This window comes from Gymnodraco acuticeps, unplaced genomic scaffold (assembly GCF_902827175.1).
Source record: "Gymnodraco acuticeps unplaced genomic scaffold, fGymAcu1.1, whole genome shotgun sequence".
NCBI classification, from domain to species: Eukaryota; Metazoa; Chordata; class Actinopteri; order Perciformes; family Bathydraconidae; genus Gymnodraco; species Gymnodraco acuticeps.
Window position 1 is genome coordinate 1,579,469 of NW_022991436.1, and position 14,443 is coordinate 1,593,911.

Sequence of the window (14,443 nt, forward strand, 5' to 3'; positions counted from 1 at the left end):
TTACTTTTTCATTAACACTTAATACGAAGACAACAAAAAGGAACACAATAAATACACATAATGGAATAACAGATTCATAAAAACCATGCATAAAAGAGATACAGAATAGTTTAAAAATAACATTGTAAATATGGTAGGTGCTAAAACAAGTTAAAATACTTCTGGGTAAGCAGCTGAAAAAAGTAGTGTTTTAGTGTGAAAGTATTCAATGAAAATGATGATATATTATAGAGCAGGGGTGTTCAACTAAAATTCAACGAGGTCCAGTTAGAGAAAATGTCCCCATGCAAAGGTCCGGAACATCAAAATGTCTAAGTTGCTTTATGAATTAGTGTGATATATATTGAAGCAGCCTGTAGCTTTATCAACATCTGCATGTAATCAACAACTGACTGCCAATCAAATAAAGAAAGTACAATTCAAAAACAAAAATATATATTGTCAATTAACATTGAACTATACAGATATACAGTCAAATACTGTGGATATGTGTAAAGCTCTCGGGCTGCATTTAAAAATAAATGTTTGAAAATATGTGCATCTTAAAAGTGCTTCATTTTAGATAAATAAAATAAAGTGTAGCAGCAGCTTGCGTTTCCCTTTTTCTTTGTTAACCGTTTCACATCATGACTTAACAGTTTCAGCCGATTATAGAACAATATCAGTCTTTACACATCATAACAATTGAACAGTTTTAAAGTTTCTCTTTCTTTCCCTCTTATATTGCAGTCCCTCACTCAGGAGTTTGTAAATCTGGGCTGAAATGGTGTCAGGGCCATTCTCATACACACATGCATTGGTTAGCCTCGGTTAGCCTGCGCTGGAACGATATTTAGTTTTAATTTTAATAATTTTGATCCTGGTGGACTGATCATATTGGGCTCTGAGACTGCTTATTTTGTGTGACCTCTGTTCTGACTTGAGAGGAAATGTTTGGTCAAACACTTTGTGTTTTGTCTCATAGTGGCATGTTGGCACTTTTAATGAGCGCCACGGTCTCTTAACAAATGAGACACACCGGTGTTGTGCTCCCAGTGGGCAGGATGAACATGAACGAGTCCGTCCACTCAGGGTTAAAAGCTCTGTTCTCACTGTCCACTTTCCTCTTCTTGGAGAGCACCATGTGTAATTATTTGTCTCTCCCTATCACGCCTGTTCACTCTCCTCTCCGCTTCTCTCCCTGTATCGCTAAGTATTCTCTTCACTCACTTTCCTCTCTGCTTCTCTCTGCCGCTCTCTCATCTCTTCTTCTGTGTTTCTCTCCCTGTATCGCTCACTCGTCTCTTTCGCCCCCTGTCGGCAGCGGTTAAAATAGAATCGCCCTGAAATCCCCTATTAATGTATTGATTATAGGTCCAGGTCCGTATAGGTCGGCGTCTGGATCCGGACCGTGGTCCACCTGTTGCCGACCCCTGTTATAGAGTAACAAAACAGACTACTTTTTGTTCATTCTAAAACCATACGTAGTAGTCATACGCGTGCCCCTCTACATCACATTTACTGTAAATGAATTCTGTTTTGGGCATGGTTTTGCAATCTTCCATCCCCCCTACTCCGTGTTTACAAATTTAAATTCCCCGTTCTTTTGCAACATTTTATTTTCATTTGGCAGCTTTCTTCAAGACGCTGTGTAAATAACTCATTTCCCTCTGATCTAGGATCTGATGAACGCTCTCTTCAGCTTCCCCCAAGGGCCATGAGGAAACACAGCGTTTGCATCTCATAGCTGCTGATTTGCTCTGCTCATGAGCTTGCGTTACCCGGTGTGTGATGATCATTTGTCACTTTGTCTTGCTCCGCGGCAGATGGATAAATAACAATGAGCCCTGATCTTCCTCCCCTTGATTAGCTGACTTAACGGCCGTTTGAACTGAATGAAGAATCAACTTTAGTGTTTGTTTTCTCAATGCGTTTATTAGTGCTTTTGTAGTATCACCTTAGGGTTGTATATTGACAACCATGTTAGCGGTTTTTATGCTTTTCCTATGTTTTAAGTTGTTAGATAATATGCAGTTATCAGAAACTTTATGACTTTTGACCACTGCGTCTTCAAGCAAATTGAGTGGGAACACGTTTACATCTCCTATCATTTGATTATCAACACCATTCAAAGCACGCATCACTAGAAAACCTTTACATTGAATGATATGTTTTGACTTCACTTGTTGACGGTAATTTGTACTTGTCTTTCTGAAGTAATGCAAATCTGCAATAAATTGCAGGGTATAACGAGGCATTTCATCCTTCAGTGGTTAATGGCAGATGGGTCTAATTAATGGTTCTTTATACTGGTTTTTTAGACGCACGTGTACTTATATCCCTCTCATTGTTTGCCATCCATGTCAATGGCGCCTGTATAATTTAAGCTTATTACCTCCTCAGCTGCAGACAGCTCTCAGAAAAAATATGTTAAATATATTGCAGATTTCATTTTAATTGTGTCTATGCATAGAAGTTTCATTTATTTTATTTCTATTTTGATTAAAATGTGTTTGTAACTTGTTGCAAATGGATATCATTTATTTTAGGGCAGTATATTAACAGTAAATATTCCAAAATAAAAAAATCGAACATTTCCATAAAGGCATTTTACCTTAAAAACTTGAAAATGATTAAGCTAATTCTGATTAATTTACAAGGCAATTGGATACTGATAGCGAGTAGGATCAGATATAAACTAATTTGTTTGTCACTAATTAGATAATTTCACATAGATGCAATGTCACAGCCAATTAATAGTTTATAATGAAGATTTAACGCTTAAAACTCATCTTATCAGCGTCATCATGACTGTGTGGATGTGGTTTGAGCAGATTATATCTAAGGTGGCAAAACAACGAAACGGCTGTCATTACGTTTTTATTCAAATTTGGTTAAATGAGGTTTGGTGTATATCCTATTTGGATGTTTGTCGGCACCAAGACATGATACCTTTAAACAGAAAAACTACATTAAAGGGGACCTATCATGCAAAATGCACTTTTTGTATACATACAGTACATATGTGAACTCACAAAGTGTCAGAAAACAAAACCCTCCGTACCCAAATCTCTAAAAACGGGGGTACAACGGAGCTGATCCAGATTTGCGTCCGATATGACGTTATATCAGTAATGTGGACCCATGGCACTATCAGAAAGTTGCTATCAGAAACAATGCCTGACGTGTTTTGGACATAATATGGCCTTTGTTTACATTAGCAAGCATCGCTAACACTCAGAGCTAACCTGTACTGGAGAGAGTATGTGTAAAAAAGCAGGAAATAAAAAAAGGAACTCACCTTGTCGTAAACCCACAAGTGAAAAAGCATTTGAGCTCCATACTGTTTCAGAAATAATCCTTGATGTGGTATGGAACATGATGGAGTTTAATCACGGCAGCATTTAGCTGTATCTCGTATAATTCAAGCTCCCCCTCCTCTTTTTTTTTTTTCAAGCTAAGGACCCAAACCTGCACTTATCTAACAGGGCTGAAATAGAGGGATATGAGGGATGTCTAAAATACATGATCTGTTTGGTATTTTGAGCAAAACACATCATAGACATGTTTTCTATATTTTTTTCTATATCTGAGACCCATAATATATGCCTAAGCATAATAGGAGACCTACACATGCATGAAATCAGAGGAATGCATGCTATATTACACGCCACATGTATTTAAACTAGGGCCGGGACTCGATTAAAAAAATTAATCTAATTAATTAGAGGCTTTGTAATTAATTAATCGAAATTAATCGCATTTTTAATCACATATAAATATTTGACCTAAGAACAGTGAGAAGCAATTTTTTTCACATGGATTTTAGTATACCATTAGGCGCATTCACACCGCAGTACTTTTCCCACAAAGGTTCATGAGAATTTAGTTCATGAGAACTCTTTGAACCTGGGGGTGGATTAGGCAAATGAAGCCGCTGACGTCACTTCTTCTTCTTCTGCTTTGGGTTTACTGGCAGGCCGCAAACCACTTCACGACGTATACTGCCGCCCAAAGTCCCCGGCCGGAAGTCCCCGGAGTTGGGGACTGGCTTCAGTAGAAGCTGCTGGGAGTCCCAGCAGCCTTCCGAGTAAATCGCCAGAACGCCGACACCTCCTCATCTCCACCGCTCCCATGTTTTATTTTGTGTTGCCATAAGTTAGTCTCTCTGCGTTTCTGCGCTGGGCTAATGCTAATAATGCTAATGCGAGGATAATAAAATGGCGGCTTCACAAAACTTTTTGGGAGTTTTACGGGGCGTGGTTTGCAATCCGCCCAGCCAATCAGAAATATAGCTCTTTTCTCACAAGAGAGCCGTACGAAAGTCCCTGCTCTCTAGCAGCTCTCTGCTCTCTAGCAGGGACTTTCGTCGGGGTAAAAAGGTTCTCATTAACTAATTTTAGTACCGGCTCTTTTTGGTGTGAACGCGATAAAAGAGGCTAACGGTGCTCCAGTATAATCGGTACGCCTGAAACTCATCCAGTGAGAAACGTTCCGCGGTGCAAAAATAAGTGCGATTAAAATGCGTTAATTTTTTTAACGCGTTAATTGTTGTGTAATTAATTAATCTTAATTAACGCGTTAAAGTCCCGGCCCTAATTTAAACCATTTTTTATTTTTTATTGTGCTTAAATGCAGTTCAGACATTTGGAATAGAGAGTACAGTCCATGATTCGGCACCTCTGTTGTTTCCCCGACTCAGACTGCAAGGAATCTGGGTGTGATCCTAGATAACAAACTGTCCTTCACTGCAAACATCGCTGCTACAACCCGCTGCTGCAGATACACGCACTACAACATTAGGAGGATGCGTCCCCAGCTGACCCAGAAAGCGACGCAGGTTCTGGTCCAGGCTCTCGTCATCTCACGCCTAGACTACTGCAACTCCCTCCTGGCTGGTCTACCTGCATGTGCCATCCGACCTCTGCAGCTCTTCCAGAAGGCAGCGGCTCGTCTGGTCTTCAACCTTCCTAAATTCTCCCACACCACTCCGCTCCTCCGCTCCCTTCACTGGCTTCCGGTAACTGCTAGAATCCACTTCAAGACAATGGTACTTGCGTACCATGCTGTGAATGGATCTGGCACTCCTACATCCAGGACATGGTTAAACCGTACACCCCAGCACGTGCACTCCGCTCTGCATCAACAAAACGGCTCGCTGCACCCTCGCTGCGAAGGGGACCCAAGTTCCCATCAGCAAAAACACGTGGGTTTGCTATCCTGGCTCCTAAATGGTGGAATGAGCTCCCCATCGACATCAGGACAGCAGAAAGCTTACACACCTTCCGGCACAGACTGAAAACTCATCTCTTTCGACTCCACTTCGAGCGATAGAACTATTAACAAATCACTTATATACTAATAAAGGACTGGCTTACCTAAAGCCAGTTGAGTAGCACTTGAAATGTTTTTGCTCTTTGAAACCTGATGTACTTATATGATTCTGTTTTCTTCAAGTTTGTATTTTGTTGTCGAACGCACTTATTAAGTAAGTCGCTTTGGATAAAAGCGTCAGCTAAATGCAATGTAATGTAATGATTCCTATTTATTGTTGTGACTCCCTGACTGTTATCCATGTTACACCTAGCATGTCCATGCAGTTGGCGTCTGGACCAGTCTATATGGATATGTTGTGTACATCTTGTTGTAGTAAATGTATCATTAAGTCTCATTTAATTATATACAATTATATACCAGGGTTTCCGCTAGGATTTTTTCTCGCCGGTCAAATGTCCGGGCAGAATTTATTTTACCGGATACATTTGAAACTTACCGGTCACATTTCAATAGCCTAATAATAATAAGAGTTATGTAGCAGAGTTTCCGTTAGCAGGTAATTACCGGACTATGAGCAGATATGCTGATGTTTAAAACTCAGTTCACGGGGCTCATTTTTATATTGCTTCAGTCTCGTAACAGATCGAAAAAAGTCAGATTCATTTTTTCAATAAATGATTCCACAAACAACATAATTATTACATTCAAACAAACTACTTGTAGTAGATGAAGTACATTATACAAAAGTTTACATTAACTTTGAATAATCACACGGGAGAAACGGATCCTCTCTTTTCCTCTCTCCCTCCCTCTCTCTCCTGACAGCCCGTCAGTTTATCATGCAGCTCGCTAAACAGTGGGCGGGGCTTCAGGTGATCATGCAGAGCTGCGTGTCTCTGTCAGACTTACGGCCCGTCCACACAGCGGCGTGCGTTGAAGCTTCCAACGCTTCTGCCCATTCACTTTGAATGGGGTGACGTCACTTTTAGCCGAACTGCATCGTGGGAAGCGACGCGGAGCGTTGTTGGCGTGGCTTGCTGCAAAAGTTGAGCAATGCTCAACTTTTCACGCCTCGGCAGAAGTGTCAGCCAATCGAATAATATGCCAGTACAAGCTCTAGCCAATCAAACCGCTGCTTGTGTGTCAGGGGCGGGAGATTCATGTGATTGGTTGTTGGTCAAGTGTCAGACACGCCCGCCGGCAAGCGTCAACGCACGCCGCTGTGTGGACGGGCCGTTACGGCCCGTCTACACTACAGGCGTCGAAAAAGCTTGAAGCTGGGCGTGTCTGAGGCTTGGCGATTTTTTGCGAGCAACGCGACCAACAACCAATCACATGAATCTCTCGCCCCCGACATACAAAGCAATAGCAATGTTAAAACGAAGTAAACTGGATATAAAATCCCCAAACAGGCGAAAACCTACCAGTTTCACCCACTGTCTCTGCCACCTCCCTCCATGCCTCGCTCCTCCGGTTTGTATCCCGGTAGATGAACAGAGACTGATCATACAGCACCGGGTGATTCACTACCGCTATAATGAATTTTCCCTCCATTTTTTTTAATATGAGGAAATGACCTGCGTAGTCTCTCCCAGCATACACGCGGTTTGATTGGCTAGCTTGTACTGGCAGATTTGCATAAACGGGATTTCATTGGCTGACGCCAGCTTCGAGCAAGCATCGAGACTTTTGACGCCGATAGACGCTCGCGATGCTTGCAACGCCTTGCCATGCTACCCACAATGCAGTTCGGCAAAGTTTGAAAATATCCTACGTCATCCCATTCAAATGAATGGGCGAAGCGTTGAAAGCATTTTTTGACGCCTGTAGTGTAGACGAGCCGTCAGCAGCTGATCTGATCTCTCTCTCGCGTCTGGTTATACTTCACTCGCGTTTATGTCCATATCGATCAGATCCAGCTCTCCTGATCGGGCTTTATAGAGAGCACCGATCAAACTATTAACAGTGAATATCGGCCGATAATGACCGGTGGCCGATCCATAATTATTACCAGACATTTTGACCGGCAGGTTTTGAATTTACCGGTTTTTAATACATTTTACCAGCTAAAAACCGGTAATTACCAGCTAACGGAAACCCTGTTATATACATATAACGTACTTTCTTTCTTGGGTTTTCCCCAGTTTCAGTTTGATGTAAGCAACGGCAATCACTCCCAAGCTTCTTCCCACCTTCAATCCACAGAATGGCTTCCTTTTGTTATAGCATTCACCAGACAGACAGGTGACCATTATCAGGCAAATGATCATCACTTAACCCCTGTCTAGCAACCAATCTTCAATATGCCGTAATGTAGAATTGAATTGGCTGTTCCCCTTCACATCTTTTTTTATCCCTTTCTCATAACGATCCTGGTACTAGTATCTACTAGTGCATTGCCTCTGGCCTTTCCATCTGGAAATAAGATTTATTCTGTTAAATGCTATAACTCTTTATTAAATAACACAACTTTGGTTTAAGCTTGCATATTTGTTCTATTCTTACCAGAAGGTGATTACGTGTGGAATTTCCACCACACATCTCATCTTCCCCATCAGTAGTGTAGCATCTGTATTCCTCTGTCAGTGTTGAATGGAGCTGGATCTCTTCAATCACAGTACTGCTGTCCACTCAGATGCATTTTTGCATTGCTCACAGTCCAATACACAATTAGTGTAGTGGCGCGCCTAAGATGAAAGATAATAGACAGACTGTGAACTGCAATGTTCACGGTTCACCCCAGAGCCCTTTGCGACTTATCATGATCATTTATCTCGCCCATCCTGCTTTGTCTCTACTAATTGCCCAATGGTTAAGGCATGAAACCCCCTGCCAAAATATGTATCTCTGCTTTCAAAGCAAATGATACAGGTGACTGAATTGTTGTCCACATCTATCAGGAGAATAAGGCTTGCATTTCAGATGCAATTAGTCTTGTAAAAGCTTCAAAGAAAAGACACCAAATATGTCTGTTTTGGTTCTGTGTGATATTTATTGGTATATTGAACACATCCTCACTCCCAGGTCGGCCTATGTTGAAGTTATGTCAAGTCCCCTGTCGGCTTTTTCCAACGCAAGGGGGGGGGGCCTTAGCGTCCATTTTCAACGCAAGGGGGGGCCCCTTAGCGTCCATTTTCAGCTTTCCGGGATGTCCATATGCTTCTATAGACGCTCATGGAAGCACGGCATTCGTTTGTGTCGGCTGCCCTTAAAGGCAATGTGAGCGTCCATTCTGGATAATTGTACACCCGGAAGTAAGTATTCCCCTTACTGTCGATTGATTTTACAGTGATATCTGCACTACTCATCGACTAAAAAACACCAGATTATCCTTGTTAATTACACAACATTGATTGGTTTAAATTGTGTACAATGCTTTTGTATTTTTCCCCTTCGATTCGGAGAAACAAATATGTTTTCGGAGTAAAGGATGGCAGAAGACACTACACTACCCAGAATCCCCAGCTATCGTTTGTACTACACCATGTGCTCTGTTTGACGTCACGTGATCTTCAAATTTCTCCCTGAAGAAAAAAAAAACATGGCCGAACTTCGTTTTATTCTCGATGGAAAATCCCTATTTTAAAGTTAGTTTGGCCATTAAAATGCGTTTTGATGTCATTTGATGCGAGAAATATGAGTTGTTATTTCAGATTATGTGTGCAGTGGATGTACATGATAGTTTGCTAGTTATTACGAAGATTACTTCAGGAAATTGCGTCCATAACGTTTTCATTGTTACCAAGGTGGTTGCTAGGGACGCTGCTATCGATATTATTTCTGTTATGTTGTTTAACTGTTTAATGGTGTTATTTTTATTGCTACCCCCTTCCCCGTCAATGTATAGTGTTGGTCCACAGCGAAAACATATTAGTTTAACAAAATCCGCATCTAAAGATAGCGTACATTATTTTCCCCTGTGCAATTCCAGTCTCACATCTCACAGCACATCGTCATTAACAAATAACGGAAACAGACCGAAAACATTGAAAAAAAATACAATAATACTTTATTCCGAGTGTGCTTGCTTTTCTCTTTGGAAGTCATCACATAACGGCATTGTAATACACGGTTCGGCTGCATTAAATATTACATATCTGCCGTAGTTCTGTATTTATAGAGCCCTGATGAGAAGACTTCTAGACAAACATGAGGAACTGAAAACGTGACGTGGATCATAAATATATCAGCCATTAAACAACATCTTACATTTCTTTTCACACAATACATCTCCTTGCAGTATCAACACTAATTCGGCTGACTTTTATATTTGATCCAATTGGTAGATAGGCTGTATTTACACCATAAAGGTGCACAGCTGATATAAAGGGACACCTAGTGGTTAAAGCATGTTATTGAATTTCATTATTTTTATCATTAGATATTAATAGGATCCCTATAAAGTATATTAATTACTCGTTATTCTCTACTAATAGTTCATTAAAGACTGTATATAATGACTATTTTGCACATCCCTTTCAAGATTTCAAGATTTTCTAAGGTTTATTGACATATCATATAGGCCTACACAACTATGGTGTAGTTATGCATTGCATGAAAAACTTGGGTCGCAGGTTCCTCAATAGTGCATTACAAGACATCTATCAATATTTGTGCATACCTCCAGCAATGTTAACTATGTTGAAGCACTTATTTTAACTGATATTATACATAATGTATTATACTCTTATAAGATGTATGTAGATATTTCATCTCCGACCTTGTCAGGTATTGAACAATCAATAAATAAAGAACACAGAATTGTTGAATATAAAACACAGAATTTGTGTGATTATACTAAATTATTTACAAATAAACACCACTGCATATTTAACTGTTACACATGCTGATGTAACGCAAATGTTCCAACTTGAGATCAATAAAGTATATCTTATCTTAAGCTGATCGATGGCTATACTGCCATATTTGCAAAATGTGCCTCTGAACCTTAACAAGTGCATGTTTCAGGCGTATCAATTAATGTAATGTAATGTAATGTTATCAATTAACAACAGGGGTCACAAACATAAGACCAGCTGTTAAATAAAGCTCTTCTGACCTTAGCTGGCATGTGTGTATATATATATATATATATATATTAATGCTGCCCATTATGGGCACAAGCAATTTTCACCCATTTATTAATTATATGTTTTAAATGTGAGTGTTTCCTATCCCCTAAACCTCCAGGGATGTACACAGTTTAATACTGGCAACTTCTTATTATGGGAAATACGAAAACGTCTTTTAAAACTACAACTCCCAGTAGAGACGTGCCATAGATACAGAACATGTTGCGAAACAGAATAGCCAGCATTTGTAGTTCTGGGGACAGGGTGGGGGAGGGGGGACGCGGTGGACCCGTTCAAATCCAGTTTTGGACAGTCTGCGTGGTTCCATCCCATTTCAAGTGCTGTTCGAGGCTCGGCGTAACCCTCGGAGCACACTCTCCAATCACAGAGCTTGAGGACTATCACGGGGTTTGTCAAACAGAGCACATGGTGTAGTCCAAACGATAGCTGGGGATTCTGGGTAGTGTAGTGTCTTCTGCCATCCTTTACTCAGAAAAAACATTTGTTTCTCCGAATCGAAGGGGAAAAATACAAAAGCATTGCACACAATTTAAACCAATCAATGTTGTGTAATTAACAAGGATAATCTGGTGTTTTTTAGTCGATGAGTAGTGCAGATATCACTGTAAAATCAATCGACAGTTAGGGGAATACTTACTTCCGGGTGTACAATTATCCGTTATCCAATGAGAATGGACGCTCACATTGCCTTTAAGGGCAGCCGACACAAACGAATGCCGTGCTTCCATGAGCGTCTATAGAAGCATATGGACATCCCGGAAAGCTGAAAATGGACGCTAAGGGCCCCCCCCTTGCGTTGAAAATGGACGCTAAGGCCCCCCCCCTTGCGTTGGAAAAAGCCGACAGGGAACTTGACATAACGTCAACATAGGCCGACCTGGGAGTGAGGATGTGTTGGTATATTGTGTAGCACACGATCGGTGGATGTGCCTTGACTGTAATTGCAGTTCCCAAATAATTTAGCATTCACTCTTGCTGTGAGTTTCATCATCTGCCGAGGCTCTGTTCAATAGGTCCCCTCTGAATAAATGACAACAAAGCAATGGGCAATTATAAAAGAAAAATTGGTTTGTAAGATAACATCTGTGAAAGGGGAGGAAACTCACTGTATTTTCTCATGGGGAAGCAAGGGAGTACGGGTAGTTGGGGAAAAAATGTGAATGCCTGAGAGGTCAACGTTTTATTTACCAAGACATGGTTCATGGCAATGCTATTATACAAGTTCTTCTTTATCGTCAGGAGAACTATTAATCTGCAGGAATAACCGATTTATATTCTGTAGGAAAACACTGAGGTCCCTCCTGCTTTATTTTTCATCTCAACCAATCCCAAACAATTGTACTGTAGTCTTTTTGTTGGATGATCTGCTTATTGACCTTTCAAAAAGTTTTTGGGAAACCACCAAAACAGCTTCTCAAAGCAAGGTTGGATCAGAATTTCATGGTGTTTTTTATCTCAGAATCTGCTACTTTGCATAGCAATCTGGTTGAGCAGTTACAACTTTTCTCTTGATGATTGCACATAACATTCAAACAAGCAATTTTTAATTCATGGGAATATATATCTCTTCATTAAGAGAACAAGAGAGCACTCTGTCACATAGTGTCATTACAAGTAGAATGTTGACGCAGTGTAGTGACAGTTCCTCTTGTCTGCTTCCCAGACACATGAACAGTGATCTAAAGAAATGGAATGCCATATCAATTTTGATGAAAGCTAATTGCATATTGCTGACAGTGATGTACAGCTAATTAAATTCTGAATTTCACTCACAATCATTATCTTTCCTTAAGGAGAATGTGCATTATAACCTACACCATGTGTGGTATAAAGGAACTGTTCATGAAGGAATTGTGCTCAAGGAAACCTAATTATCTATGTTAAACCCTTCCTTCCACTTTCTGTAGTGTCAGGGTTTTAGATTTCAATTAGTGGTGGTGGGTCCTTTTTTATATTGCTGCCAAACTATGAATTACAGTACAGGGATTGTAACTGAACACTCCATAAGACTGTACAAGCTAGTGCTATCCATACACAATAGCTAACTAAGCCAATGTGACTGGCTTTGCACATTCAATATTTGTGACATGATTTCAAACCATCCGCGGTGGAGTAGATTAACCTCCAGCAGAGCAGGGTTATTTTTAAAATGACAAGTACAACACAGCTTATATGATAGTTAATAGCAAATCAGTAACTGTCATGATTTTAGTTTTGTGTGTTTAGTTTCCGGTTTTATTTTGAAATACTGTTTTCCCTGTGTCTGGACCTTTATATATACAGTCTATGGTCTGGACTCCATCCTGTGTTTGCCCTCCTGTGTCTGATTGTCAAAGTAATATTTGTATATGTTCACTAGGGAGAGACTTCTGCTCTGTATGTTAAGACTTGTAGCCTTGAACTAAAGGTATTTTCTGTTAAACCCTATATCTGTCCTGCATTTGGGTCCTGCCTGCTTCGCTCACCCTGACATTAACCTATTTTTGCCATTCATTTCTGCTTTCACAGAGAGGAACTGATGATCAGTTCATCCTTCGACTCCTTGGAAGTCCTCCTGGACTCCTTCGGGCCGGTCAGAGACTGCACCAAAGACAACGGAGGCTGCAGCCGCAACTTCCGCTGCATCTCTGACCGGAAACTGGACTCTACAGGATGTGTGGTGAGCAGTGTTGTGCTAGTTACTGAAAACCAGTAACTAGTTACCATTACTAGTTACTTCATTTCAAAAGTAACGCAGTTACTTTACTAGTTACTTACACCCAAAAGTAATGCGTTACTGTGAAAAGTAACGTTTTAGTTACTTAGAAAAAGTACAGTACTCATCTCTGTTCGCCTGGCTGTTGACTATATAAAAAAAACTAACGGAGTAACGCACCATGTAGTAACGGTAACTGAGTTACTGAATTAAAAAAGTAATGCGTTAGAGTACTAGTTACTGCCAAAAATAACGGCGTTACAGTAACGCGTTACAAGGTAACGCGTTAGTCCCAACACTGGTGGTGAGTCATCCTTCTTAAGTAAGACTGACTGGAAGCTTTCAGACATTAGCTACAGCAGCAGAACATGACCTTTTAGATTTCTATATCAATCCAAACTGAATAACTCTATAGTATGTCTCCACACCATCCTGCTCTGATTCACACTATATGAGCACCTGACACTGACTTTACCTTCAACACCCTTCAGATCCAAGCATTATGGATTTTTTAATATCTACCCACTTACAGAGCCTCTTCAGAATTGGTTCATAATCTAATGTTGAAGGACTCTTCTGTTTGGGCCATCAGTGTTTAAGTATACATATTCATTGGAATATCTGCAAGCCAAGGCAACCCATATCAAGGACAAGCAGCAGACCTGCTCTCTGTAATGTGTCTGAGTAGACAGTTTTGAGTTCGCCTGCTGTCTCAAATGCCTCTCAGGCCGACAACAACATATTCATTACTTCCAGGTGGTGCTTAGCAACCAGGAGAAGTAGCAGCCAGGTTTGTTTTCGTCTCCGTCTGTCAGGAGACCCCAGCAATGCCATTGTTATTATTTGCAGAATCTTAGCGCCGTCTGCTAGTGTTTTGCTTCCCCTAAATCCCCAGTTCTCTATTGATAAGCTGTCCTGCACCAGCCCTCCTAACAATTTAATTTATTTTCAAGTACTTTGATGCACTTGAGTTGAGCCTTTCAGGTGAACTAGGGAGATGCTATGTATGCAATGCAGTATGCTTCATCCTATCTATTATGATGTACCTGTAGCACAGAGAAACAAGGGAGAAGTTGCAAGAAAATGTTTCATTTATAAATGACAACGTATGGATGTATTTCCGAGCAATTATATATGCAGGTTGTGCGGTAAACATTAGAGTAGAAGTACCATTGTGTTACTAATTTGATCTTTTGGAATCATCTGACTGTAAAATATTATCTTATACCGGAGGGCAAAAATAATTTAACATAAATAACTTATTTGTTCTCCTTAATTCAACAAGTTAAATACATGCTTCCACAAAAAATGTCAGTTTAATATCGTCTGACTACTTCAAAACGTGTTAACTGTTTTGCGTGGACATGATTTGCCTCTGTAAAACACATGCATGTTAAAA

At 40.4% G+C, this 14,443-nt stretch overlaps 1 protein-coding gene across 1 annotated transcript in view; it reads left to right on the top strand.

Moving 5' to 3' along the window:
- Window positions 1–14,443, top strand: part of astn1 (astrotactin 1) — a gene marked incomplete at its 3' end in the record, with an annotated part of 248,725 nt that overhangs the window by 153,125 nt on the left and 81,157 nt on the right. The window contains 1 exon segment of the mRNA XM_034196281.1: window positions 12,858–13,008. Coding sequence (XP_034052172.1) covers window positions 12,858–13,008 — 151 coding nt within the window.